Source organism: Bos grunniens, chromosome 26 (genome assembly GCF_055505025.1).
Source record: "Bos grunniens cultivar Pamir isolate PY7600 chromosome 26, Bosgru_T2T1.0, whole genome shotgun sequence".
Taxonomy (NCBI): Eukaryota; Metazoa; Chordata; class Mammalia; order Artiodactyla; family Bovidae; genus Bos; species Bos grunniens.
In genome coordinates, this window is record NC_141190.1 from 14,262,152 (window position 1) to 14,290,071 (window position 27,920).

At 36.8% G+C, this 27,920-nt stretch overlaps 1 protein-coding gene across 6 annotated transcripts in view; it reads right to left on the reverse strand.

Annotated features, from left to right (window-relative positions):
• IDE (insulin degrading enzyme) overlaps nucleotides 1-27,920 on the reverse strand; it is a 93,757-nt gene that overhangs the window by 23,110 nt on the left and 42,727 nt on the right. For 5 of the 6 annotated variants that reach the window (XM_086378594.1, XM_086378593.1, XM_086378596.1 and 2 more), the window contains 10 exons: nucleotides 20,647-20,769; nucleotides 15,670-15,782; nucleotides 14,946-15,108; nucleotides 14,147-14,239; nucleotides 13,637-13,728; nucleotides 12,650-12,730; nucleotides 10,805-10,908; nucleotides 5,967-6,069; nucleotides 4,964-5,086; nucleotides 2,996-3,078 (listed from right to left, as the gene is read on the reverse strand). In XM_086378594.1, coding sequence (XP_086234720.1) covers nucleotides 2,996-3,078; nucleotides 4,964-5,086; nucleotides 5,967-6,069; nucleotides 10,805-10,908; nucleotides 12,650-12,730; nucleotides 13,637-13,728; nucleotides 14,147-14,239; nucleotides 14,946-15,108; nucleotides 15,670-15,782; nucleotides 20,647-20,769 — 1,078 coding nt within the window. Of the gene's footprint in view, nucleotides 1-2,995; nucleotides 3,079-4,963; nucleotides 5,087-5,966; nucleotides 6,070-10,804; nucleotides 10,909-12,649; nucleotides 12,731-13,636; nucleotides 13,729-14,146; nucleotides 14,240-14,945; nucleotides 15,109-15,669; nucleotides 15,783-20,646; nucleotides 20,770-24,980; nucleotides 25,070-27,920 lie in introns of those variants that run through there. The other variant, XM_086378598.1, reaches the window with a different exon arrangement.

Genomic DNA, 27,920 nt, shown 5'->3' on the forward strand with positions numbered 1-27,920 from the left:
TAGAAACACGGGGTAGGTGAGGAGTAGGAACAGGGCAAAACGCATGTCTACGTTTAGGCTGGTAGGAAAAGGCATGGCCGACACTGCTGACTGACACAGCATCTGCACATCCTCTTTCTTCCTCTAAGCAAGCCATACATACTCACGGTGGACAGAAGGATGAGACTGAGAACTTTGTGCTATGATTACATAAACTTCAAAGAGACAAACTGAGACTTGAAAGAGAAAAACTGACACCTGTGAAAATGTTAGCGTATCTCTGAGTTTCCACCTAAACCAACAGACTAGAACACTGTCAGTAAAGGAATAGATAATATCCATCATATAATTGCAGCCAGAACCAGGAAAAAAATATTAACATAGGAAATTTTTAAAATATAAAACAGGGAAATTTTTAAGTGAGAAACAGCAACAAGAGAGAGGAAACAATTACAGAGTGCAAGACTGCAAAGACCACCTAATTTTAAATCTTCATTTCTCAAACAAGAAAGATCATTTTCCTCATGTCACCTGGTCTGGTAGCAACAGAGTTAGGATTTGGATTTAAGTCAAATGACCTATTCATCTGACTATGTGACACTGCTTACCTTTATGACAAGCAAGTAAAAGGTTCCTTCATTCAACAAACATGTACTACATTCTTACTACAATGTTATGCACTCCTCTAGGTACTGGAGATAAAGGAACAAGTCAGGCAGAGTCCCTGACCTCACAGAGTTTAGAGTCTAGTTGGAGGAAGCAAATAACACATTTAAATATGATACATCAGGTGGTGATGGTGTTATGGAGAAAAATTATGCAGGGTAAGAGGAAAAGGAGTGATAGGTGGGACAGGAAGATTACTGATTTCTATAAAATTGCTAATCAAGGCCTCTTTGATAAGGTGACATCTGTATCTGAGAAGCAAAGGAGCAAGCTTCTGGGGATATCTCAATGGAGAACTTTCCAGTCTGAGGAAACAGCCAGTGCAAAGGACCTGAGGCAGCCTCTTGGCTTAGTTTGTCTGGCAGCAAATTATAAGTTTCATTTTATCCATAGCACAGTAAATATAACCAATGCACTGAGAGCAAAGCAACAATTTCATCAAAAGCTGATAATGAAGTAAAATAGGGGTAAAATGCTTAGCCCCAGAGAAATTAATATCAAAGAGAAAATCATAAAGCTATACAAACATTCTCCACCTGGCAAATCTAAATAGTACTCCGTCATTTCATTTTTTAAGTATTTATTATACACAATGACAATTTCCTTCTTTAGGCAAATAGCAGTTCAGAAACCTTACTGGCACAACTCACAAAAGCAAAGCACCAAAACAGGACAGAATCCTCAAGAGGGCTTGTCCCCACCGCCACCCGTAGGTGGAAGTGAAAAGCCAGATCTGGGAGTTCAAAGCCACAGGGCTAAAGCTCAGAACACAATTCCAAGAAGTGTTCTGAAATACCAGCCTTGCTGGTGAACTGGAGAGAGACCTAAATGAACTTTTAAAAGAGAACATGATTCCGGTGGAATGCTTAAATCCTGGTTCACCTGTTAATTTAAAACATGTTATTTTGTAACCAGATATTATGTGCTTAAATATGGGTCACAGAGTTTTAAAAACTATATGTATGCATGATACTATCCTATTTCTGAAAAGATTAAAAGGATACATACAAACAGAAAATTTCTATAAGAATGTACAAGAAACCTAACAGTGTTTACCTCTAGAGGGACCAGAACACCAAGACGGATTGGTGAGAAGCAGACATTTTTAATTCTGAGAACTATGCTGGAAGTTTGCTGCTACTGCTGCTAAGTCGCTTCAGTCATGTCCGACTCTGTGTGACCCCATAGACGGCAGCCCACCAGGCTCCCCCGTCCCTGGGATTCTCTAGGCAAGAACACTGGAGTAGGTTGCCATTTCCTTAGAGAATGCAAAAATGTCAAATGGTCTCTCAAAAGATATTCTGAAGCCAAATGGCAAAGTGTGGCAAGCTGCTTAGAGTGTTAAAAAAAATATCACTTTTAACTATCAAAAACTAAAACCAGCTTTGTAATATTTTCTGCCAATAGTAAGCCATAATCAGAAAGTCCAGGTTTGATATTAAAAAAAAAAAAAAGCAATAATCTCTGTGCAGCTCTAGATAATCTATGAATCTCACGCTATAAATAAACAATGTTGCTATCACTATAATCTCAACATACTTGTTGGTGAACTATTAACATTCTACTTAGAGATTCTTTTTCCTTCTTCTGAAACATTTAAAATACATCTCAGCTTTAATTTCATGCCAAGCAAATCAAACAAACATTAATGAAAAAGTTGATCATCATAGTGAACATTATTAGATGATGATAGGGGTTTAAAAAAAAAAAAACAGACCACTGAATTTTAGAAATATAAAATTACAGAGTACAGACTCAGAGTAAAATTTGAATTGAATGATAACATTATCACACAAATAAAGAAGACAGAGATGAACTAAAGATTTATATTGAAGAATCACTGCAACAGTAGCATTATTCATAAATTTTACTAAACATCTTCTACCAAGTCAGAAATAGAGAATGCAATATCTAAGGGCTCCAGACAATTAAAGGACTGGAAGAGACTCAAGATCATTTAATAACTACTACCTCTTTTTCTGGGCAAGCTCTAGGAATACAAAACCAAAACCATAACAAAAAACCACCCTGGATTATTCCATTTTTTTTTTTCAGTGAACTTCTGGTGAATCTACAGCCTTCCCAGATTCAAAATCCTCAAGGTTAGGAAGATCCTCCTAATAGCTAACATAAATCATTTCAGTTGAAGAGTGTACTCCTCAAAGGAAAAGAAGAATTAACAACCTTGGCTCCTAAAATACCATTTAACAGAAGATGCAGCCTTTCCTGGTCTATGCTAAATAATTCTAATTCCTTTTATTTCCAGACATAGGTACTTAAGGAAGCAAAGAAGACTTTTAGAAATGTTGACTTTTATAGGAAGCTTTGTAGCTAGATTCATTTTACATACCTGAAAAATTCAAAGTTGAGACAGGCCTTGGGCAAGAAAAACTTATCATCTTGTTTGAACCAGAGTTTGCTCATAGCTGTATCCTGTGATGGAAACACAATATATTTAGGGAAATATAGGCACATTTGACAAAAATCTTCAATCAAATCTCTCTTCAAGAGGAGGAGGACAGAGGCAACAGCTGAGTTTTGTTCTGGAGAGGCTACTGTCCCATGGCTCTGAAGCACTCTCCAAGAGACAGGATGGGAAGCTGGAGAAGATGACTGGTAACTCTAGCAGCAGAGAGAAATTACCCTCTTATCTCACCCTGGGTCAAAGAGATGGGGACCCAGTGGAGGAAGAGACAGACAGGAGAAACCAACACCAACTATCCTGTCCCTATCTTTCTCGACACTAGGAGGCAGATGCAGGAGTCCTTGGGGGGCGGGTATAAGGCAGCCAGCAGCCAGCCTCCAGCGTGGGCCACATGGATCCCAGCCCGCAGGAATTCACACCCTTGTGTGGTCCTCTCTCCTGCACTAGACCAGGGCTGGTCTCTGACCAACAGAATATGGAAGATGTGATGGTATGATACTTCTGGGATTAGATTATAAAAGACTGTGGCTTCCATCTCGATCACTCATTTTCCCTCTTGGATCTCACATTTTAGGGGAAGCCAGCTGCTGTGTCAAGAAACTCTATGGAGAAGCCCATGTAGTAAAGAACTAAGATCTTCCCCAAACCACACAACTGAACTTGGAAGAGACTTCTCCAGCCCTAGTTGGGCCTTCAGTCGACCAAAGCTCCATCCAACAGCTTGACCATCTCTCTCATGGGAGACCCTGAGCCAGAACTACCCAACAGAGCTACTTCCAGATTCCTTTCCCTTGGAAGCTGCATGAGAAAAAATAAATGTGGTTTTAAGCTGCTGAATGTTAGAGTAATTTGTTATACAGCAATGGATAACTAATACAGCCAAGGATGAATAAATAAGCCACTCCCTCGACTCTCCACTCACTCATTCATACCAAATTATATAAAGTCTTAGAGTTCACTTGAAACTACCTTGGAACTCTGAGAAGAGACATAAATGGTTTAGTGTTCTCCTTATTTTATGCTAAGATGGCCTATTTAAAACACACAAAAAATTAGGAAAAGTAAATAAGCTTTCTCTTTGAATAACCCAACCTTTAACTCATTAAAATCTAATTTTTAAAAGAAAAGTGACTATCTCACTAATAATCTAGTTACTTGAGATAAATTTCATAGTCCTAAACACAAACTCTTGTCTCAATGACTTAATGTTAGGTCTTTTGAAGGGAAAGAAAGATGTTTGTCTATGGAAGTAAGTTTATAAAAAGTTAGTTTTAAAGTTTAGAAAAGAGGATGTGCTGTAATAATTTGATCCATTTTCCCACACAATCTACCCAAGGTGTGAAATAATGACATGACGAGAACATCTGGAGAAAGAAAACCCCCTTCTCAATCATTCATTCCACAGACTTATAACTCCACCAACTTCATACAGCCACTCTTTCAAAATGAGAAAGAATTGTTTATAAGGGCAGGAAATCCAACAGCTTCCCCTGGATATGCTCTCTTCCAGGCTTTAGAGATTCTTTCTTATCTTTAACTTTCAGGATGCAGCGTAAGTCTACTTCCTTACTGGGTCTTCAGTGAACACGGAAAAAAGGCTTTCAACACTGAGTTATATCTTTTAACAGATGAATTATAGTCCAGACTTACTACTTTATTTTCTGCAAAGCAAACAATTCCCTAGAGTCTATGCTCTACAGCAGTTTTGTTTGTTTTGACATTTTTAGCCTTTTAATATTTTTTTTAGTTATTATCTCTGCAACTCTTCTGTTATCTCTGGGGTGGGAGCCCCCTAAATCAATATAGTACCAAATGCAAGAAACCATCGCTCTAGTCCCCTCCAAGTAATAGGTCTGTCCCCTAACTTTAATATCACTGATTCTAACATATTACCTTAATAAGAGAAGGGTATGGCGTTGCTTCTTTTTCTAATGATAAAATTTCAAAATTTGTAGGAATAAATTCATTCTTCATTGGAAGTTTAAATTTCCCATTCAGATCAGCATTTTGCCATTTCTGGATGAAGAGTGAAAAAATACACAAACAAAAGTGATTAGAATCTGATTTAAGGGTTTAAAACACTCACTTTGCTTAATATCCAGGCAAACAATAAGGGAATAAATGTCAGCATTCTTATATATAGAGGCTACTTCCAAAACCTAGCAATGACTTTTCATGAAACTTGAGTTGGAATCTCTGGAACTAATCAAGGTTTTACACGTATCTATCTTTCTTCTTTATACATCTCTAAAATGATCAGCCGACATGAAGGAACAATCGGAGACTATGGAACGCGGAGGCTAACGTATGAAGATCACATCTGCTCTAGCTCTTTAGAGAACTGGAGAATAACCTGCACAGAGACATACTTCCACAACTGCCAGACAACCGGTGGTTAGTCTAAGACTTAAACCTGCAGCTATACTAAGTTACTTGCATGTATGGATAATACAATATGAGGCATAAAATGTAGCCCCTCCTAAGGTGAAGACAGTATGAATCCCAGAAACTGCTCCCCACGTGTGTTCAGAGCAAGATCATGAGCTCTCAGAAACCCTCGCATCTGTCTTTCAGGTTCCCTGTTTCCATCTCTTCCTGCCTGTCTTGGTGCCTGTGCATCCCTGTGGACTTTGAACTCCAATGATCTTTGACTGCGTGAGGCTGAAGTCTGCCCTGCTGGTCTGACAGACATGTGAGAAGATGACTATAGTGTCATTTCTTCATGTAAATCCTATGCTCCAGCTCTCTACCTCCCTGTTTACGCCTCTTGGGAGGGTACAGACAGTGCTGGGCCACGACTCTCCACACTCTGGGCAGGGAATTGGTTGATCCAGGGAGCTCATGTTCTTGCGTGTCCCTCACACATCGGGCTTCTTCACAGATGGGCTAACCCTACCTTAATGACTTCGTCTGGTATAGCTTCTTGTTTGTACTGGGTTCCGTACCACTCTTCTGTGCGATCAGTTTTTCCTTCAAAAGATTTGGAAACTATTGCAACCCTAGAAATAGATGGGAAAAAAAACCTATAAATTCATGTTGTATATATAAATTTATAGAATCTGACTCATGAAAATATGAATAAATGTCCAAGAATGTGTTGGGCTTCTAAGACCAAGTAAGTTCTATGAGGCTTAGGTGAAATGGCTATGTATGTACAGCAGTCTCTGATCACAGTCTCTGTTACCCTTTGATTATAGCCCATCATTTTGGGTGTGAAAAACTGCTTGCAAAGAAGATTCTTATTATGAATGCTATTGACTAGAATCTTAAAAGAAGAGTAGCTAGGGAAAAAAAAAAGGAACAAAGGTCAGTTGAAAAATAGTCTTTGAAAAAAGCACAACAAAGTACTCCTTCCTAGGAACAGCTCAGGCCCAAGGTTACAAAAATGGCTAAGAAAACTTGTTGGCTCATTCAGAAAACCAAAAAAACTAAAAACATTCTTTCATTGTAACTTGCTAATTTGTACTGTTTTGTTTTTTTTTTTTTTCTGCCAGACACTATCATCAATTAACTGTATGTATTATATTTACACTGGCCTTCCTGCTGCCAGGGTAGATGGGGATAGGACCAAGAAAAACATTTCTTTCTCTGATGGGCTAGTAGGAACTTCACAGAAGAGAAATGAGAAGGGGAAAAAAACAGTTTAGGGAGGGAAGGCAGAGGTAAAATGTCAGAAGATTATAAGCAAAGAAGCAGAAGAAGCTCTGTACCAGTGGAGCTCCTGTCCTAGGGAAGGTTGCTGCCTTTTAATTATCAAAGTTAGAATCATTTCACTCTAACTAGCTGGCTCAACGCCAGACTGGGAGCAGTCCTTTTGAATCGTGTCAGTAGAGTGCTAGGCCAACAGCTCGGAAGGCTTGCCATGTAGTCAGTCCTGTTATTGGTTTCGCTTCTTTATGTCCCAGTTCAGACAACTAGGTTCATGTCTATTCTTGCTTGTTCTCACTTATCCTCCCAGAGGTTAGGTTCCAGTCTCTGATTGTCAGTCTCACAGCTCAAAGTCCACTCCTTTCAATCAAAACTCCCCTCTACTGAACACCCATTCATTTTCAGAATCCTAATCTCTGTGTTCCAAACACCTGCCCATCACTGGATTGCCTCAACTCCAGTGCCTGACGGTCAGGACCACCGTCTACTTCTTATTCATTCTAGATAAAATAGTCTACCTGGCTAGTTGGACTTGGCCTTCTCACTTGCTTCAGGGTAATTACAAGCAATCTGACTCACCTGTCTGTGAGAACGACTGACTTAATCTTCTAGTTTACAGTATTCCCGATCTGGTCTAGCTGCCACTGACCACTATCTGTTCTAGAAAACATGCTAAATAAGAATATGTTCCACAGAAACACACAGAAGAATCCAAGGGTCTGACAGATGAAAGAGTTCGGATATTGTATCCATGTTGGCAATTTGAGAATCCCTTATGAGGGGTACGTGTAATGTATATAGAGCTCACATGGCCACATGAAGAGTACATGATGTTTCTTAAGGACATTCACTCAATACATGACAGAGCCAGCTAAGACTCAGTCATAGAAACTGCTTCCACTCCTGCTGATTTCTCAAAGAATGAATGGATTAATTATTAGGAAGACACCTAAAAATATGTTAGGAAGTAGAATTAGATGGTAGAGAGGTGGTATTCCCATCTTCTCTTCCCTGAGATGCTTGATTTTGCAAAAGTTTATTACACAGATGGCTGTGATTTCCCTGAATGACAGCCCCATGTATCAGAATAATGAACAAGGGATTGATTACAACTTATGAAGACTGGAGCATTCATTCAGCAGTGGACTTGCCTTCTGGAACAAGGAAACTTTAAACTCAGTTCTGAGCAAGAAAGTGAAAAAACTCAGGGAAAGCTGCCAAATGTTCTAGAGGATGACTGTATGACACAGAAAGAAGCAGACAATGTAGGTTGAGGAGGAGGTTAAAGAAGGGGGAGAAGGGCAGTTTACTAGGTACAATCCTGAGAGATTTGCTTAGTTAGATACCAAAGTAAAGTGTATGGGTAACAGGTGAAATGTTACCATGAGGCTCCTCAAACTAGGTAAATACCAAATATTGGCCTAACAAACAGAGAGACCAAGAGTTAGCGTATCATCGAGGAATTAAAAACTGAAATAAAATGATAGAGTATGTATATATTTTCAAACAAATTATGAAGGGGAAATAACAGAAGAGACAGATTAGACACATGTCAAACATACAGAAATCTACAAATCAGAGTGTGGAAGCACAAGAGGACCTCAATTAGGAGAAGAAAGGCACAGTAACTGAGGTACCCCACAGAGAGCTACAGTATGTTTAATTGCAGACAACTGAGAAAAACTGGCATGGACACTGCAGCACCTTAGACTATCTGCTGGAAACCTAATTATGCTAATAATAATAAAAACAAACCTAGTCTCGATGAGTTTTTTCCTAGTGGGGGAGGGGGGCAATGCTATTCTTTAATCTCATCTACAAAGAATTGGCTACTGATACAGTACTAACAGAGGAGGGCATGGCAATCCACTCCAGTATTCTTGCCTGGAGAATCCCCATGGACAGAGGAACCTGGTGGGCTACAGACCATGGAGTCGCAAAGAGTCGGACACAACTTAGCAACTCAGCACAGCACAGCACAGTACATGGTACCAATAGGATCCTTGGAAATATGAGAGAAAATGATCCTTTAGTTTCATACTGAAACTTACAATACTAAGAAAAACAAACAGTGGGCTAGAATGAATGCTGACTGCTGAGTTCAAGTCAGCCACTTAGAAGTGTTCAGAGGAAAGAATAGCGGTCACTGCTGATGGGACCCATTCAGAAATAATCTTGACATTATTAATCTATAGACATTAAAAGGCAATATCATTCCCAAGGGATGAATTCTCATGACACCTTTGCAAATAATCCCTGAGACAGAAAAGAGGGAAGACAGCCGATAATGAGAAGAGGCTTCACAGGTAACTGTGACGAATTTAAAAAAGAATTAGTAGGAACTGCACAGACCTGGCCATCAGAAACAAATTCTGGTTGATATCATGACTCTCTTTGAGATCTTGCCAAAATCACAGTTAAGATCTAAATTGGGCAAGTCTCCAGGGTTCAGTTTCATCACTTTTTAAAAGGGATTCAACTAGATAAATGCTATCCTCTTACTAGTCGAATTCTACAATATCACGATATTAAATCATATTTTTTAAAGATACACAACAGAGGAAGAAAAAAGGCACAAAAATCAATGATTTATTTGTCTGTCTTTATGACAGTACTATAACCATCTTAAGTACTATGGCCTTAGAGTAAGCTTTCAGATCTGGCAGTGTTAGTCCTCCAACTGTTCTTTTTCTGTGTAGAAGTGTTCCAACTAATCTAGGTCCTTTGTAGATCCATATGAATTCTGGAATCAGCTTACCAATAACTTAAGGAAAAAAGCCTACTAGGACTTTGATTGTGATTACATTGAGTCTGTGAATCAAACTGGAGAGGATGGATATTTTAATAAAATCAAGTCTCCTAATCTATGAACAAGGTCTTTAAATATCTCTTGGCACTGTTTTATAGTTTTTTGTGTAGAGATCTTGTTCATCTTTGATTAAATTAATTCCTAAATATTTTATGCTTTTGTTGCTATTGTAAATACTTAAAAAATTTTTTAATGTTTTATTTTGATATAGTTACATACTTCTATAGTTAGGAAGTTGCAAAAATAGTACAGGGAGGTCCTGTATCCTCTTTACCCAGCTTCCCTCAATGGTTATATTTTACCTATTATAATATCAAAACCAGGAAACTTGTTGGTACAATGTGTATGTACAGTTTTATGTCATTTTACCACATGTACCGATTTTGTATAACCACCAATAATATTTCTTTTAATTTAGTCTCTCTACGGTTTGTTGCTAGGATATGTCTGAAAAAGTTCAAACAATGGTAGCTAGGAAAGTGACTGATAGAACGGTTTTGTCAGAAGATTTTTTCAAAAAGTTCTATCAGATTGTTGATTTTATTCATAAAACAACTGGTCCAAAAAACATGTTTACTCAATCACCAAGTTCCCAGAATTCTGGAAATATGTGCTCAAAAGGGGAGAAAAATAAAAAATGCAAAATATGCGCCAAACGTATACCTTTTATTCTTGACTTTTAGAAAATATAGATGAAATTCAATTTGAAGGCATAAATATCATGTGGTAGCTCATAAGCTCTTTAGGGCTGATCCTCCTCTAATAGAAATATTTGTTAGCCTAACAGCTCCTCCAATTTTTGGTTTCCTGATTAACCACTGGCCAGTCAGAAGCATTGAGACTGTAATCCTTACTTTCACTTAAAAAAACAGAGGGTGTCCTCACTTGCTTATAAAACAAGATAAATGAGCCAACCCTTTGGGAGTTAGAGTTAGGATGAAGCCAGATTAAGACAATCTATTATTATATCTTATTCATAAGGAAATTATGATTATGTTGTTTTTTTTTTTAAAAAAAAGAATCTTCATGTTTTCAAGATACTGACTTAAAATAATCAAGACTGGAGGAAGGGTGAGTGAAGAAGTGTGGGAAAAGATCAAAAAGGCTAGCCATGTACTGATTGCTGAAGTTTGGTATTGGTTCATTATACTGATTCTACTTTTGTAATCATGCTTCATAAAAAGTTTAAAAGCATTTTATTCAAAATTTCAAATTTTTAGATTCAAACTATCACTGAAAATCTAGTATGTAACAGTAAAATCTGTAGAGTGACTCACCGGACATTTTCTGGTCTGAGTTTATCGAGAACCATCTCTATTAAATCTGGTCTAAATTCTTCCAGTAAATATTCAGCTGTGAGCACTTCTTCTAGGGGATAATACTTTTTAAAAGGAAAATAAATACAAAAGTAAAATGTGTAAGGCTATGATACAGTTTAACTTATTAAAGCAAACAGATCTTTAACACATAAAATCCTCTATTTTACACCCCCCTCTTCCCTCCAATTAAATTTTATTTCATTGTAAAGATTTCTGAATCTTTTCTCTTTCTTACCACACTTTAAGCAATTTCATATTGTGGGATAATTTTACAGTTAATCCCCAAATAATTTACATTACAGAGAACAAAAGTACATTTTTTCAGGGAACAAGTAATACCTCTAGCTAAAAATTGAGTGTCGATTAAAAGAAATTTGGTGATTAAATGCTGGCATCTATAGGATTCTTAATATAAAGTATATATATTTTAATAGAATTTTTTCTTTAACTTCTATGAATGAAATCAGACAAGCATTTACAAAGTTGTTATGGAGGAAAAATGGCTTATATTTTTAGTTACTAAAGAAAAATAACGTGGAAGAAGCTTTTTAGTAAGGGGAACTTACTGAGACAGACTGATTCATTCATTCAACAAGTATGTAATGAACACCCTACTCCGTGCCAGGCACTGTTCTAGGTGCTGCTGTGGGTACAATGGTAAGACAGATGACGTCCCTGTTCTATAAAGAGCTCATGTTCTAACTGGGAGGAAAGTGATGTTGCTCAGTCTTGTCCGACTCTTTGCAACCCCATGGACTGCAGTCTACCAGGCTCCTCTGTCTATGGGATTTTCCAAGCAAGAATACTGGAGCGGGTTGCCATTTCCTTTTCCAGGAGATCTTCCTAACCCAGGGATTGAACCCACGTTTCCTGCATTGTAGGCAGACGCTTTACTGTCTGAGCTACCAGGGAAGTCCTCTAACTGGGAGGGAGGTGGACAATAAACAAACAAATACTGTCATTATACTGATAAGATGCTATGAAGAAAATTTAAAAGGGGCAGGGTCATGATTGAGAGGTCAGGGAAGGTGTCTCTAAAGCAGAGACATCTGAGTGGAGACCCAAACGAGAAGAACCTAGCCATGCAAAGACTGTAAGTGTTCCAGGCAGAAAAAAACAGCAAATGACAGGGCCCTGAGAGGGAAGAAAAAACTAAACGCTTAAAGATTAGACAAAGAGCCAGGATAGCTGGAGTGGAATGGGAATGAGAGAGGTGGGAGGGGGAGTGATACGGAATTCTGTCAGAGAGAGGCTGGAGTCAGATGTCATTATGGGTCAGGTAAAAATTTAGATCTATTTCAACTCTGACGGGAAACCACTGAAAGTCTTGACATAGAGGAGTGAAATAATCTGATTTGGGTTTTCAAAAGATCATTGAGGCAGGGAAAAAACACTAAAGCTAGGGAGACAGCAAACACGAATTCAGCTAAGAGTCTATGATGGTAATCCAGGTAAGAAATGAAGGTAGCTCATATTAGGGTGACAGCAATGGAAACAGAGAAAAGTGGGTGATTTATAGCTTTCACATAAGTAGCACATGACACATAGTAGAACTGAAAAATATTTAAAGCCAGTAAGCATGATGTCTATGTAATGAAAATATTACAGATGATGATTTTCAGGATGATGAAAATTAAGATTTTAAATATGTCTTCACATCAGAGTTTACTAGTTGCTACAAAGTCTAAAGTTTTACACTGTAGCTTCAATTTTTATGATTTGTATAGTACTGAAAGTAACATATACAGGATCACTGAAACACTCTATGTGCCAAAGTATAGAGTAAAATAACAATAAACTTACATGTAATATTCCTGCAATCTTAGAGGTATAACCCCGTGGTCTCTCTTTATCTTTAAACCTAAAAGCAACAGCATTCAAGTCCTAAAATGAAAAATTAATTCAATTAGATATAAGTTACCTGTTATTTAGAAATACTTTTTTCCTTGGCGGTGTGGGTTGGCTTGCCTATTTTCCTCCATATATAACTATCACTTTCTGAAAAAATGGCTATGCTTGATTTAGAAATGTACAGAACATGAATGAAAATAACAAATACAGAATATGATTCTATAGGCTAAACTGTTGAAACTATTAGTCAAAGAATCAGGAAAACTGTGAAGGAATCCTGTGAGATTCATCAGTTGCATAGATGATGATTTTACTGACCCTTTCAGAGAACTGTAGCCTGATTAGAAGTTACTGTCCTAAGTTTCACAGAGATTATACCTTTAAACAAAATACATTTCAGTCTTGAATAGATCTTAAAGCAGATGTTTAAAAAAAAACTCTTAAAAGAAGCCTTTAAAAATTTAAAAGACAAATACCTTTTGTTTTATGCAAAAAAAGAAAGAAAAGGACAGGCTTTTCCCTACATACAACAATAAAATCACTTTTAAGAACACAATAATATATATAACAATTCACTGTTTCTTTGAGAGTTCAATACAAATTTTAGATACAGCTTCAGACAGAGAACTGGAGTAAACACTGATACATAAAAGCTCAAGAAACTCCTGGCTTTCTTCTCAGGGACAGAAAATCAATCTATTTGTTTCTTTCCTTTTCCTCCTAAAAAGAGGCTACTTGATGCCTTAACCCTTAATTGTGCGTCAGGTAACCAATCAGACTAGTTAAGACTAGGCCTTAACTAAAGCTACTATGCATTTCAAAATTTTAGAGTTTAAATTAGGAACAATAAAAACTTAAAAAATTTCACTGGGCCTTAAACTCACATATACTTGTTCCTTGAAAACTTTCCATAAGAGAAATTTTGGTGAAAGAAAGTACCTTGCACTCTTGGAAAACCCATTCTTGAGGTCCTTCTGCTCGTAACTTCTGAATGTATTGAAACATGTGCAAAATTATATCCTCAACATGTACTGGAAAAAAAGTGCACACTTAAAAAACATTCAGTCTTCAAATCCTTCAAAGCAAGGAGCTTATTCCTAAGGTAAGTCAGGTAAGGAGAAATAGTCCCCCTTAGAAATGGACTTCTCACCTCCCTGTGACTAGGTTTAGGGTCCCACATACATGGCCTTCCAAGATCTGGGATTTGTGACAGAAGGGACTTTGGGGTAATAAATGAGTAACTAAAAAGTCAAGTACACGTTTTATAAGTGCAACATAATGATTAGTTGTTAAGGAGGGAAAATCACCCATGAAATGGAGGCCAAGTTACCTTGGTATAAATTAAAGTCTTTATAGCTTTACAACAAAAAAACAGATCCAGAGCATAAATAAGTTAATAAAAGTTAATCATAAAAAATCAATTTTCATTCAAAAATGGCCAATACTTACATAATCCTTCCTCAGTCAAGTCCACATTAATGATAAAAAACATAAAACCTCGGGCTCCTTCCTTTTGCCCACCAACAAGAGTATTTACCCAGCCTGTAACATTCAAAGGAAATCAACGTGATTGCTTGTGTCTTCTTTTAAGACAAGGAATTTTATTTTAAAAATTAATTCTATATATTCCCAAGAGACTAGAAGGGCATTCTGCAGAAAAGACTGGGCAAAAATCAGTTCAGAAAAGCAGTTGCAGGCACTGCAAAAGATTCAAGGAATTTTGGGGGTTGGGAGTTTTCCTTGGGACTCCTCAAATCATTTCCCAAATCAAGAGTAGACTACTGTGCTTAAGTGCTATATACAGAGTCTAAGTGGAGAGGAACCTTGGAAATCTACTGACTGATCCTAGTATTAATACACCCTTTGATGGATTTGATGGATAAGAGTAGATAAATGTTTCAGCTCATTTCATAGAGATGGTAAATAATATACAATATGAGATTTACTTTTTTTAACCTCTATCTTATTTAAAACATGGGCCAAAATATCTTTTGAAATATTTAAACTTCACTGCTCAATACCAAAAAGGTAAAACAAATTATGAAAAAAGACAAAAACAAAAACCCCAAAGAAAAAACAAAAGCATATTAACAACCATCACCTCACTCTCCCATAAACTCTAGTCTCATCTGAAAATATCCCTTCACAGGGAAATATTTAGGAGAAATGAGAGCCAGAGTAAAAAAAAAAAAAAAAAAATGATGGAGCTGGGGTACTACCCTCATAAGCTGGGACCCAAGAGACTCACCCTTTGATTTAAGTTCTGATAACAGACTTCCAGGACCTTCATGCCCAATGAGATGACCGAGATAATGACCGGGATTTGATTTGTAGTATTTCTGAAGGTCAGGTATGGGAAATGTCACGTAAAGATTCCTAATATCCTTAATGGGTACTATTTTGTAAAGTTGCTGGGGCGGAAAAAAACAAACCACAAAAGATTAGCTATGTATAAATCCTACTGAAAAGAAAAAAAATTTACAAACTATTTAGAATACTGATTTAAAACAAACAACAACAACCCTGATTTTCACAGAGGAATCCCAAATTGAGGAGAGAATCAATTGCCAGAGAAAATCATACTGACCAAACAGAAATAAACGACCGGGCTCTTTCTTAGTGCGATTTCATCACAGGTATGTGGCCCATGTTTGGTCCCCTGGACCATGCGGCTCGGTACTTTAGGACGCTTGCCTTCTGGCACTGCTTAACAGCTTCTACAGTCTGCCAAGGTTATAGCTACCAAAACTACTTTTAGCATGAACAGATCAGAACATATTGTTACCTTTTTGGTGATACATGTCTCTAGTATATGTGAAACTGATTTCATTTGACTACCCAGACAAATATAAAAAACCATATAAATAATGAAACCTCTAAAATGTTCTATGTACTCTTTGACAAACTAGGCATATGTTATGTCCATAAATTTAAAACAGAAAAAAAAAAATACTAGCAATACATGCACTTACTTTAAGATGTTCTTCTTGGAAAGGATGTTCAGGAAATTCTGGCAACGGGACATTTTTGTTCTCTACTTCAGAAAATAACTTTACCACCAGATTAGTCAAATCATCTAAAGATTCTACAAGAAAACAGACAACAGAAACAGAACTTAAACTAATCATAACACCTAGTGGGTAGTATTTAAAACCTTAAGATTATACATGTACCTATATAAAATCATTATGTTGTATACCTTAAATTTATACAATGTTATATTTTAATTATATCTCAATAACACTGATGGGGAGGACCTTAGGATCTCCTGAAAAATTTCAGGACTACTAAAAGGAAAGCCTAGGAATTCTTTAAAAACTCCATCTGATAAGTTGAAGCATTCAGTTAAACCCTACCAGAACTTGTATAACTTCTGTAGCTATGCAATATTGATAACGATTATACCTCACAAATGTCTGCCTCTTTATAGTTTAAAAAACTATTTTACAAATATTATCTTGAAATAATTTAAAAATAAACATTAGAAACAATAATAGAATAATTAGTGGCATTTGGAAACTGACTATTTTATCTACAATTTCCAACAGAAACATACTAAACCACTGGCTGATAGACAATAACATTAACTTTTCAACAGTCTAAACCTATTATTAAAAGTCAAATGTTAGCATCTGTAAGTAACTGATTTTGTGGGAAAATAGTATAAAATGGTGAGAAGAATCCTGGGTCAGGGGATCAGAGGACTTTGATTCTAACCCAACTCTAACACCAACAAATTACGTCAAAAGAGCATTTAGACAAACTGGTTAAGCACTCCAGATTCTATGAAACATGAAAGCTGGAGAGGGTGACCACAAGTCTCTTCCAAGGTCTAACATTATATGATCTGTATCACACTCTGTCAAACTCAAGCAAATATTTGTAATTGTTGGTAAGATTATACAGCCATGTGTATGAAATTCTTCTATGTTATCATCTATCTATATTTTTTATAGAGAACTGTATTTGCAAAGTTTATAAAGTTATATAGATGAGATGTTCACTGCAGTATCGTTTTTATAAAAACAATAAAAACTGCAAGTGACTGAAGCATCTATCAATGTGTACATGCTGTAAGACATCTCTACATTGGAATTTTAGGTAGTCATCAATGACAGGGAGATGTGTACGGGCTGACATGAAAATATCTCAAATTTCTGTTAAGTGAAAACTACAGATTTCAATGTCATGTAGTATAATCTCATTTAATTTTTAACAGATATACATCAATCTAAACCTATTAATGAAATTCTACTTTTAGAAGTATAACAAAAAATGATTTAGTTGACTATCTTTGAAGAGGGCACAGTGCTCATAAAGTGGGATGAGGAAGAAGAATTGATTTCCATTTTTATATATTTCTGTATGGGACAAATTTTCTTCTATGCATACGTGTTACTATTATTCTAAAAAGAAAAAAAGTGGAAAAGGTTATCTTTTTATAAACAAGATAACCACTCACCTTGATTCTGTCTCCTCAAAAATAGGTTATTTATAAATGGTATAAACATTCATCACTTATTACTGTCAGAAAGCATTTGAATCAAATAAGAAATTTCCCTTGATATTCTATGACCCATTTTGAACTTCTCCATGAACTCTGTTAAAAAACACTTAATCACTATTTGACAATTGTATGTGTATATATATATATATATATAGTGTGTGAAGTTCTCTTTTAGGTCTATGAATGTGGGTATGTGCACTTTATTTATAAAACATATGCATTTTTACTTCAATTTTTTGGACTTCTATGAAGAACTTTAACATGTCCAAAGCCAAATAAAAGGCCCAGCCTGTGGCTGCCTGTTACATGACAAGTGAACTCAGGAGTGAAGTGGGTGTATCTTGAGTGAAAGATGTCAGAGACATCTGACATAAAGAGACAGACAGATGGGACATGTAACTGGAAACAAGCGGGGTGGCCAACAATGATTTGTCAACCTGAAATGCTGACGACAGTGGGGCCCTTTACAGCAAGATTCTACTAGGGAATGCCTTTCCTTTTCAAAGCACAAATTCACTGTGCAGCTTTTTAAAGGTAAGGCAATTGTACCATAAAGCAACATCTGTCTTCACCATTAGGCTGTGAGCTACCAGAAATCAGGGAACTGAGTCCCATTCATCTTTACACTACCAGGACTTGGCCATCCTAGGGTCTCCACTTGACAGCTACCTATTTGTCAAGTGTCCAGGAAATTGGTGCTGCCACAACTAGAGAGATGGAGGAGGAAATGGCAACCCACTCCAGTGTCCTTGCCTGGAGAATCCCATGGACGGAGAAGCCTGGTAGGCTGCAGTCCATGGGGTCGCACAGAGTCAGACACCACTGAAGCGACTTAGCAGCAGCAGCAACTAGAGAGAGGGCCTCATGGGAAAACAGAGAAAAACTTTTTTGTCCCTTTGTGACAGAGATTCTGCCACCTGGTTACTCTTCCTTTTCCCTCCTCCTAGAAGAAGGAGCAGACTATCTATTAATCCTCTAAGAGATCCTGTTTCTTCCACACACCCCTGTACTGTAAGAACACCTCTCCCAGACCTGTCATCAAATCCACTCAGCTGAGCACAGAACTCAGGTCACACAGGGAGACCAAACTGGAACAAAGAAACTCTTTGTTTCTTTCAGATGCTCGTTCTGTCACTTCCACTAAACCAAGAACACTGAGGGCAGGGTTCATGTCTGAGTCATCTGTTGTCATTATCACTTGCCCAGTAAGTGATTACTGAAATCATGTGTTTTATCTCAGGAGGACATGAACAAAAATACGTTTAGAAACCTATTCCTAGGACTAGGCTCTAAATACCAAGTGATTTTTTTGTTTTTACACTCCACAGACTTACCTACCTTTAGAAAGAACACAGAACACACACTTTTTTTTTTTTAGCCTTTTCCTTGGACCCATTTTATATTCTCATTCTATTATCAAGTTAAAATAAACATAGGCGCTTATTTTCTACCTACAAAAGTAACAGTTGCCAATTTAGAAAACTTAGGAAAACAAAAGAAGGAAAAAAAAAAAAAAGAAAACAAAAGTCTCCTACAATCTCATGATTATGGAATGCTACAAACAGCTACCATTTATGGAGTATTTGGGGTGTCACCAGGTACTATGCACTTTTTCTGCATTATCTCAATTAAACCTCACAACAGATATGAGGTACCACTTCCGTCTTAACAATGCAAAAACCGAAGAGCAGGGAACAGAAGTAACTTTGTTAACTCCCAGCCACACCTTGGGTAGGTGGTGTGTTAGGAATTCAAACCCAAGCTCTCAGACTCTAGAGCATGAACTCTTAACTACTATAGCACATTATTACATTTCTGGTATGTTCTTCTACATTGTCTTATGTCTCCCATTTACGTCTATTAGAGTTTTTAAGAAATCCCCAAATGGGATCATATAGCATATAGCATTTTTATAGAGTGCTTTTGTTTTCTATTTAATACATTAAGAATATTTCCCATGCTATTAATACACTGTCATAAAACTATTTATTCATTCAATATTTATTTACTGAGTACCTATGATGTACCAAGCACTAACCCAGACAAATCAGTGAACAAAACAGTTTCTCTTCTCAAGTGACATATTCTGGCGCAGCAGACAATAAAGAATGTTTAATATTTCTTTAAATATTAAATATGTGATAATTTTTAAAGATAAATGTTTGATAAATGTTTTAAAGAACAATAAAGCAGCTGGGAGGTGAGAAAGTGAGAGAAGGGATGCTATTTTCTGTAAGATGTTCTATGATATAGCTGTAAGATCACTAGTAATCTCCTATTAATGAACATTTAGCTTGCATCTAACTTTTTACTAATAAATACTATACTGAAACATCCTTGTACATCACCTGTTTGAACAACTCTGATGATTTCCTTAGACTGCACTTCTAGACGTAAAAATGTATTTTTTAAGGGTGATGCATCTTAAACTCTCCTCTGTAAAGTGTGGAGGAATTGCATCAATTGTATACACAACAAACACAAAAGAATACCTCTCTTCATAACAGGTATTAGTTAAAACAAAATCCAAACCAAGATTATGGTAATTTAATAGGGGAAACAACATATTATCATTAATTTGCACTTTTAGAATCAAACCTTTGTTGCTTTCTCATAGTTTTCCTAGTTTATAATCATCTGCCTTTTGATTTTTTAGTTTTCTGAATTTTAGAAGGTCAAATCTCTCAATCTTGTCCTTTATACTTCCTCTTCTTGCCTTTATATGTGTAGAGCACCAAAAAAAGTGAAAGTGCAGTCGCTCAGTCGCGTCCAACTCTTTGCAGCCCCATGGACTGTAGCCCACCAGGCTCCTCTGTCCATGGGGTTTTCCAGGCAAGAGTACTGGAGTGGGCTGCCATTTCCTTCCCCAGGGGATCTTCCCAACCCAGGGATCAAACCTGGGACTCCTGAATTGCAGGCAGGCGCTTTACCATCTGAGTCACCAGGGAAGCTTCAACTTCCAACGATTGATATTAATCTGTATTTTCCTCAGGTCTCCATTTAAAATCTCCTAAGCTGAAGCTCCAATACTCTGACCACCTGATGAGAAGAGCCAATTCATCAGAAAAGACCCTGTTGCTGGGAAAGATTGAAGGCAGGAGAAGATGGGGATGGCAGAGGATGAGATGGTTGGATGGCATCACCGACTCAATGGACTGAGTTTGAGCAAGCTCCGGGAGATGAAGGACAGGGAAGCCTGGCATGCTGCAACCCATGGGGTCGCAAAGAGTCAGACACAACTGAGCAACTGAACAACAAGCTTCTTTTTAGAACATAGTGAGTTAAAAACAAATTCCCCTCCACATTTTCTCCAAGAAGATCATCTGCAAAGCCTCTAAACAGATAATAGGAAATATCTTATATTTTTCTTCCAATACTTTGAAAAAGTCAAAATGGAAAATCAGATAATCCAATTCTATGAAAAAATTTTAAAATTTCTTACCTCGACCTAAAACACAAATAGCCATTAAGTTCGATGAATAATAAGTAGAATGGAATTTCAGGAGCTCTTGTCTTACATCAATGCCTTCTTGGTTCGGTCTAGTCTCTAGAGTATATTTGTTACCTAAAAGGAATGAAAAACATTTCTAAGAAAAAGCAAAATATGTGAATTTTAAAGCTTCATAATTATTACTAACATTGCTTTAAGGTAAACTTAAAAAACAGAGTCCAAACAAACACATTCATAATGATTAGTCAAGTATGTTTGACCATAACCTGGATAAACAGGACAGTATAGAACAAACTAGTAAAATTTTATCTTAGAGCTTTCCCTCTGGAACTTGAAGCGCTTTATAAAAATTATAGTTCTTAAAATTCCTATGAGGTGGTAGGTATCATGAGCACTTACAAGACAAAAATGAGGTCCACATGGCCTCCATTCACACTTACTTTAATTTCCAATTCCCTAGGTAGCTCCAAAATTAATTGAACATAGTCACGGAGGGATCTTTTCGGAACTTGCCAAGTTACTTGTGGAAAGAAATGTACTATTCTTGGCTGAAGCATTAAATTTGTGATGTGAATTCTCATGAATTTGATCTAGACTGGTAAAAATAGGATGCAATGCTATTCTTATAAGTCTCAAGCGATGTATACAGAGTACCACAATGAGATCTATTATGAAATTTAATAACTAATTCAATTAGGATAAAATGTGCATGTCAAGAGCAAATAGTCAAACTCTCTAAGTACTACATTTCTAATAAAGATCTTGCCATTTAAAGGCTGGGAGGTGGAATTTCAGTAATTGGTATCTCTCTAAAAATGGCATCTTGACTAGAAATACCTTAAAATCTAGTATAGTAACTTCTATTGTTCCCACTTATACTACTAAATGGGCTCCTGGCAGAACATATTCTCGACGTGTTTTCCCCTCCTTGGGTTATTATAATGGCTGATGAACTGGCATTTAGAGAATCTCTCTTTCACTAAACTAGGATCCAGAGAGAGCCACCAGATGGCGTTCTCAGATCCAGTTTTTATCCTTGAAGAGCTGCATTGTACTCTTAGCCAAGATTCATGTCCTGAATGCTTCAATCAACAGATCTAGTGGAGTGTGCAAGAAAAAGTCCAGCAAGTACTCAGTAACCTTTTTATAGTCAGAAAGCAATCAAATGTACTCATATTCACTGGCAGCAGCCTGCTAAAATCAAATTTACAGGTTCTTCTCAGTTTCAAGGAAGATCCAGTTCCACTCCAGATCTGCTCTACTTGAGGTCCTAAAACATCACCTTATTCTACCTGAGGGATCCAGATGATCTAAAAAGTATCCAGAGTCATAACTCCTCAGAGAAAGAAAGAAAAGGACAACAACAACAACAACAACAAAAAGCTCCTTTTCTGGGTAATGGTTAAAAGTTCTCTCATATTAAGGTGAAATTTGAGTATATGCCTCCCTTTTTTACTAAAATGAAGGTTCTAGAGGTATCAGTTACAGAAGGACTAGGCCCTAGAGCTTCATTACTCATTTACACTGCAAAGCACAGATTCTTACAATATGTGCATTAAAATCGACCCAAGCTTGGAGAAATCACGTTTTATTTCAAGACTGTAAGTGTGATAGCGTTAGACAGAAATCACATTTTCAGTGTCAAGTGTGATCCGATGTGCCTATTCACAATCTGGTCAATATATTGTTTTTAAAACAAAACTTCAAATCAAAATATGTAAAGACAAAGGGTATGGCCTCTGTCTAGAACTTAAAATTCTTTCAGGTTGACTTGATTTTAGCTCATTCTGCTTTGATTTTAATATATCTGAATATCTTACCATTCTAATCCCTACCCTTTATCTTTAGGTTCATTTAAGAACACAGAGATAGGGACTTTCCTGCTGGTCCAGTGGCTAAGACTCCGTGCTCAAAATGCAGGGGGCCTAGGTTCAATCCTGCGTCAGGGAACTAGATCCCACATGCCACAATGAAGATCTAAGACCCTGCATGCCACAACTGAAACCCAGCACAGCCAAATAAATAAATGTTTTAAAAATAAAAACAGATTAAAAAAAAAACAAAAACCAACACAAAGATAAACCACAAACATACCCTGAATACACTAATAAGATATGTATCACTGGAAAAATACTTACAATGCCATAGTAAAAAGAGCCAGAGGACCACAACAGAATACTATACTGTAGAAAGAATGAATAACCCACTGTTCATATGCAACAGTGTGGAGGAACTTCACAACTTTCAGGTTTAATGCGAGAAGCCAGACACAAGACACGGAAACACTGTATTATTTATATAAAACATAAAAACAGGCTGAACTAATCTTAGCCATAAAAAGTCAGAATAGACGTGATCCTTGGGTAGGTGGATAATGACTACCGATAGGTACAAAAAGGTGTTGGTAATCTGTTTCTTGACTGGTGCAGTCTGCTGAGGTTTTTGAAAATTCAATGAGCTGTATATAAATAAGAGCAGCATATTTATTCAATAGATTTTTCAAATAGCAGCAAAAGTAAAATAACCACAATAATTTATCAGAGCCACACACACTTTTCAGTATATTTATTATATTAATATTTCAACAACAAATTAAAAGAAAAATGAGCCAAAGGGGCTATGTTGTAAACAGCAACCTGGCTCACCTAAGGCACAAAAATCTAGTGATTCTGCATCTCTGGCCAAATGGCTAAATAGAGACTCAATCACATTTGCTCTGAAAAGTAGCTTTTAGCCACAAAGATTCCATTCTGTGAAATCCACATATTCATTTATTTGCTACCTAGATGTTTCCAGGCTTTCTATTATGTAATGATAGAAGGGAACTCTGGTCCATTTAGGAACACAGCCCAGAATGCCAGTCCTGTATCCTAAGACGCTCCTGAATTAGAAAGAGGAAATGGTCTCCACTATGACTCTCTTGGGGTCAGACAGTAAGCTCTTAATACATTGACAGAAAAACATGAATACTAGGAGTAAATGGGCCAAAGAGTCAGGCTAGTTATTAAGTTGATTAACCCTTTTATTAAATCTTTTAAAAAAGTTTTTTAAAAACAAGAAGGCTAGCTAGTGGAAGTTCTCAAGAAATAGTTGAGGAAATGAACAGAAAAGCAGGACATAACACAGAGAATACTTAAATTACTGAGCAGACTCTGTTGCTATCAGAGCCATCATCCCCAGGTAGGGAGGTGCAGATGAACAAGCGCTGCTTTGGTGTGAGCAGAGCTATCAGCTAATCCAGGGTCAATCGTCTTCTGGTTACATGACCTTGAACAAGACTTCCTTAGGCTCAATCTGCTGTCCCGACATTGGTAGACATACACCAAATTAAAAAAAAAAAAGTGTAAAAAAGTGTAAGACTAATATTTAACAACCAATTAATAGAATAAAAGTCTGATGATACCAAGCATTGTGGTGAAACGAGAACTCAGATGCTGCATAAGGGAGTGCAAACTGGATCAACTACTATAAGAAACAATTTGGCAATATCTGTGCAATCTAAAGATGTACATATCCTAATACACAGTAATTCTACTCCCAGAGTTTCACTCCTAGAACCCTAGAGAACTCTGTGTACAAGAAAACATGTGTAAGAATGTTTATAGCAGCACTATTGAATCAATAGGAAAAAGGATAAAGAATAGTAATGTATTCAATACATTTTTCAGAAAGCAGCAAAAAAAATTTATCAGAAACACATTCACCAATATGGATAACTCCTACAAATATACATTAAATGAAAAAATACAAGTGGTAGAGATTAGTTACAAAATACCGTTTTTATAAAACTAAAAAACTATACAACACATTGCTTAGAAATAAATGCATGACTTAGCAATGTTATCACTTGGGAGCAGGGAGGAAAATGCAATTAGGGAATTGTGCAACAGACGCTCAACTGTACTTGAAACATTCTGTTTCTTCAAGTAGTGTGTAAAGAATGACCTGGGCCAAGCTTTTGTACTAATCTCTTTTATGACAAATAATAAATCTGTAAAAACATTAAAGAAATGAATATAATACTTGATGTATAGAAGAAAATAGACAACCAGTTGAAGCTACTTTTATTATGATTTGAATTGTAGGAGGTCCTGGCTTCTGAATATAGCATAGGATCCGTGTCATTAAAGTAGGGAAGAAAGCTCTGTAAATGGTCCAGATAACCTTCCTCTGCCTAAGAATCTGTATGTGGACAGCAATGTGAATATGGCTGGGATAACAAATACCAGTTCAGTCTCTACACATATATTGTCCTCATTTAGCACTAAGTCAGCAGGGACACTTCTATCAAATTAAAATGCTGCTACATAAATCTTGAATCCTACCTTTCTGGCTCTGTCACCATAAGAGTAAGCTCCAGCAGAAGACTGAGGCTGTCAGGGTTGCTGACTCACTGGGACCTTCCACTCTGGGCCTGCTAGGAGAGAGCACTGGCTTGGAGATTGGGAGATTCAGGGTTTCTCATCCTGACTCCATCATCTTCTAATTAAGCAACCCTGGAAAAGTCTACAAATATCTCAACATGGATACATGCCCAGTTGTTAAGAAAAAGGGTCAAACCCTGACCCTAGCTGTGAGGCACAGGCAAGTTTCTTTACCTCTCTAAGCTCCACTTTTCTTACTCATAAATAAGAATCATGAGAACCAATCTCACAGGATTGCTATGAGGATTAAATGAATTATCTGTGCTAAGGCTCAGCATAGCATCTATCAGACAATAATTACTTAACAGGAACTTGGGTTGCTATGAAATTTATGAAAAGTGATTAACGGATATTGAAGAGGGTTTTGTATATTGTAAGATCAGTAAATTTTATTCTATATTTTCATTACAAGAACTATGTGTGCTCACTCACTCAGTTGTGTTTGACTGCAACTCCATGGACTATGACCCACCAGGTTCCTCTGTCCATGGGATTTCCCAGGCAAGAATAATGGAGTAAGTTGCCATTTCCTTCTCCAGTTCTTCACATGAACTATAAATCCTATTTTTTAAAAAAAGGCTTACAAACTCAGTACTAATGTCTATGAGTGCTGATTTTCAAGTAAACAGAATGTATTTTCTTGGAAAATTCTAAAGCCAGCCAAATAATTCTTATACTCTGTGGGAAAGACTGAGTTTGAAGTTTTAGAAATATGTTTGAGAAATCAAAGTTGTCTCCAACTATATGTCTCATAGGTTCTCAAGGAAAAGTCTATTTGTTAATTATAACCATGAAACTCTGAACTGTTCTCTGAAAACCCAAGATCCTGAAGGTTAGTTTAATATATCTACAGTTAGTTACTTGGAATTATTATAATCTTTTTTTTTTTAAAGATTAAAAAAAAAATCTCTTTTTTCTTGCTATAGAAATCTTCTAAAAATCCTGAAAGAAACCAAAGTCTTTGGATATCTATGAATTTTCCTAAAAAATTAAAAAGGATAATTCTTCTGCATCTGGGTAAGGACATGCAAGTGTGAGACATGAGTTACTAAAGAAAGGGGACTTGAAGTGAAAGCCTCTTAAATGCCACAATAAAGCAACTGTACACTTAAATTTCTAGTTTTCCATAGACACATTTCCTATGGGGGGAAAAAAAGGTATTAATAAAAGCCATGGAAAAACCTGGAGAATAATAAATGACTAAGCGGTCTAAACCATATCAAATATTTTTATATCTATGAATTATCATGATACTAAAAAAAAAAAAAAAAAAATTAGTCATCAGTCAAAGATGCCAGGGACCCAACTCAATATTTTGAAAACTGGTAAATAAAGGGAATGAATCAAACATTTATCTTGCTTTTTTCTATAACTGTACCGCTGGGGAGCCAAATAGCAGAAAAGGAGATTTTCTTTTTATAGTAGTACTCAAGCAAATCAATATGAGAAAAAGTAACAGAATTAAAATTACAGGGGTGATGCATTTGAGGACGGTTGTTATCAACATAAACAGAGAGCAAACTAGACATTACATGCCCCCCAACGAAAGAACACATCACCATCTATGAAGCCTTCTTCAAAAACAGATAAACATGAATCTAATCAGGCCTCTATATCCAACTGCCAACTTGTGGGAATACAGAAGAAAGAGGAATATATTAAACTATGTTGCTGGGAATGCAATCAGCAAAAGCTAGGCTATGAAAAGTCCTACATAACAAACATCCTGATTTTCAATAAATAAATTCCAGGGAGTCAAAAGGAGGGAGTGGAGGAGAGAGATGACTATTTGAAACTAATAGACTATTTGAAACTTAAGTGGATCCTAATTCAAATAAATTTTAAAAATTAAAACTTTCATTAGACAACTAGAATTTGAACACTACCTGCATAGTTGGTGATATTAATGATAATGGTACTTTTACCATGTTTTTTAAAGAGTCATTATCTTTACAGACATATATTGAAATATGTGTGATGATATGATGTCTGGGATCTCTTCAAAATAATGTAAGATGGTGACTGGGAATGTGGGTCAGATAGGACTGGCCAGGGGCAAAGTGATGTATACGCAGGGTTCTTAACAATATTTTGTCTACTTTTATATGTTCCAAATTGTTCACTTAGAAAGGAATGGAGAGACGAAATGGAGAAAAAAGTAAGTAACTTTTACTGGGGTCTAAATTTTGTGTCATTATCATCATCCCAGTGTATCATGAGGTGTTCAACTACCTTCTGGCTGATATTTCACAATATTTTTTGGTTCTAATCTATTTCCCTACTCCTTCCTACAAAAGCATCCTTTATTATGGCCAAACTTCTCTAACTCAGGTTCTCCAAACGACACTGGGCTCACTCCTTGGTCTTTGTCTCTCATCATGATTTTGGGGGTCAACCTAACATCTCGATTCCCGGGTTGGGAAGATCCGCTGGAGAAGGGATAGACTACCCACTGCAGTATTCTTGGGCTTCCCTTGTGGCTCTGCTGGTAAAGAATCCATCTGCAATGTGGGAGACCTGGATTCGATCCCTGCGTTGCAAAGATCCCCTGGAGAAGGGAAAGGTTACCCACTCCAGTATTCTGGCCTGGAGAATTTCATGGACTGTACAGTCCATGGGGTCGCCAAGAATCGGACGCGACTGAGCGACTTTCACTTTCACTACCATTATCATAAGAAACACAGACTTGAAGTTCAGGCTGACCTGATACTGAATCCCATAACCTACAGACACTTCTACTACCAGCCTCCCTCTTTTCCCTCCACCCTGTATCCCCCACAAGCCTATGAAACTTTGGTCTACTTATTCTGTCAGCATTAATTTTGGCATCTGTCAAATGGA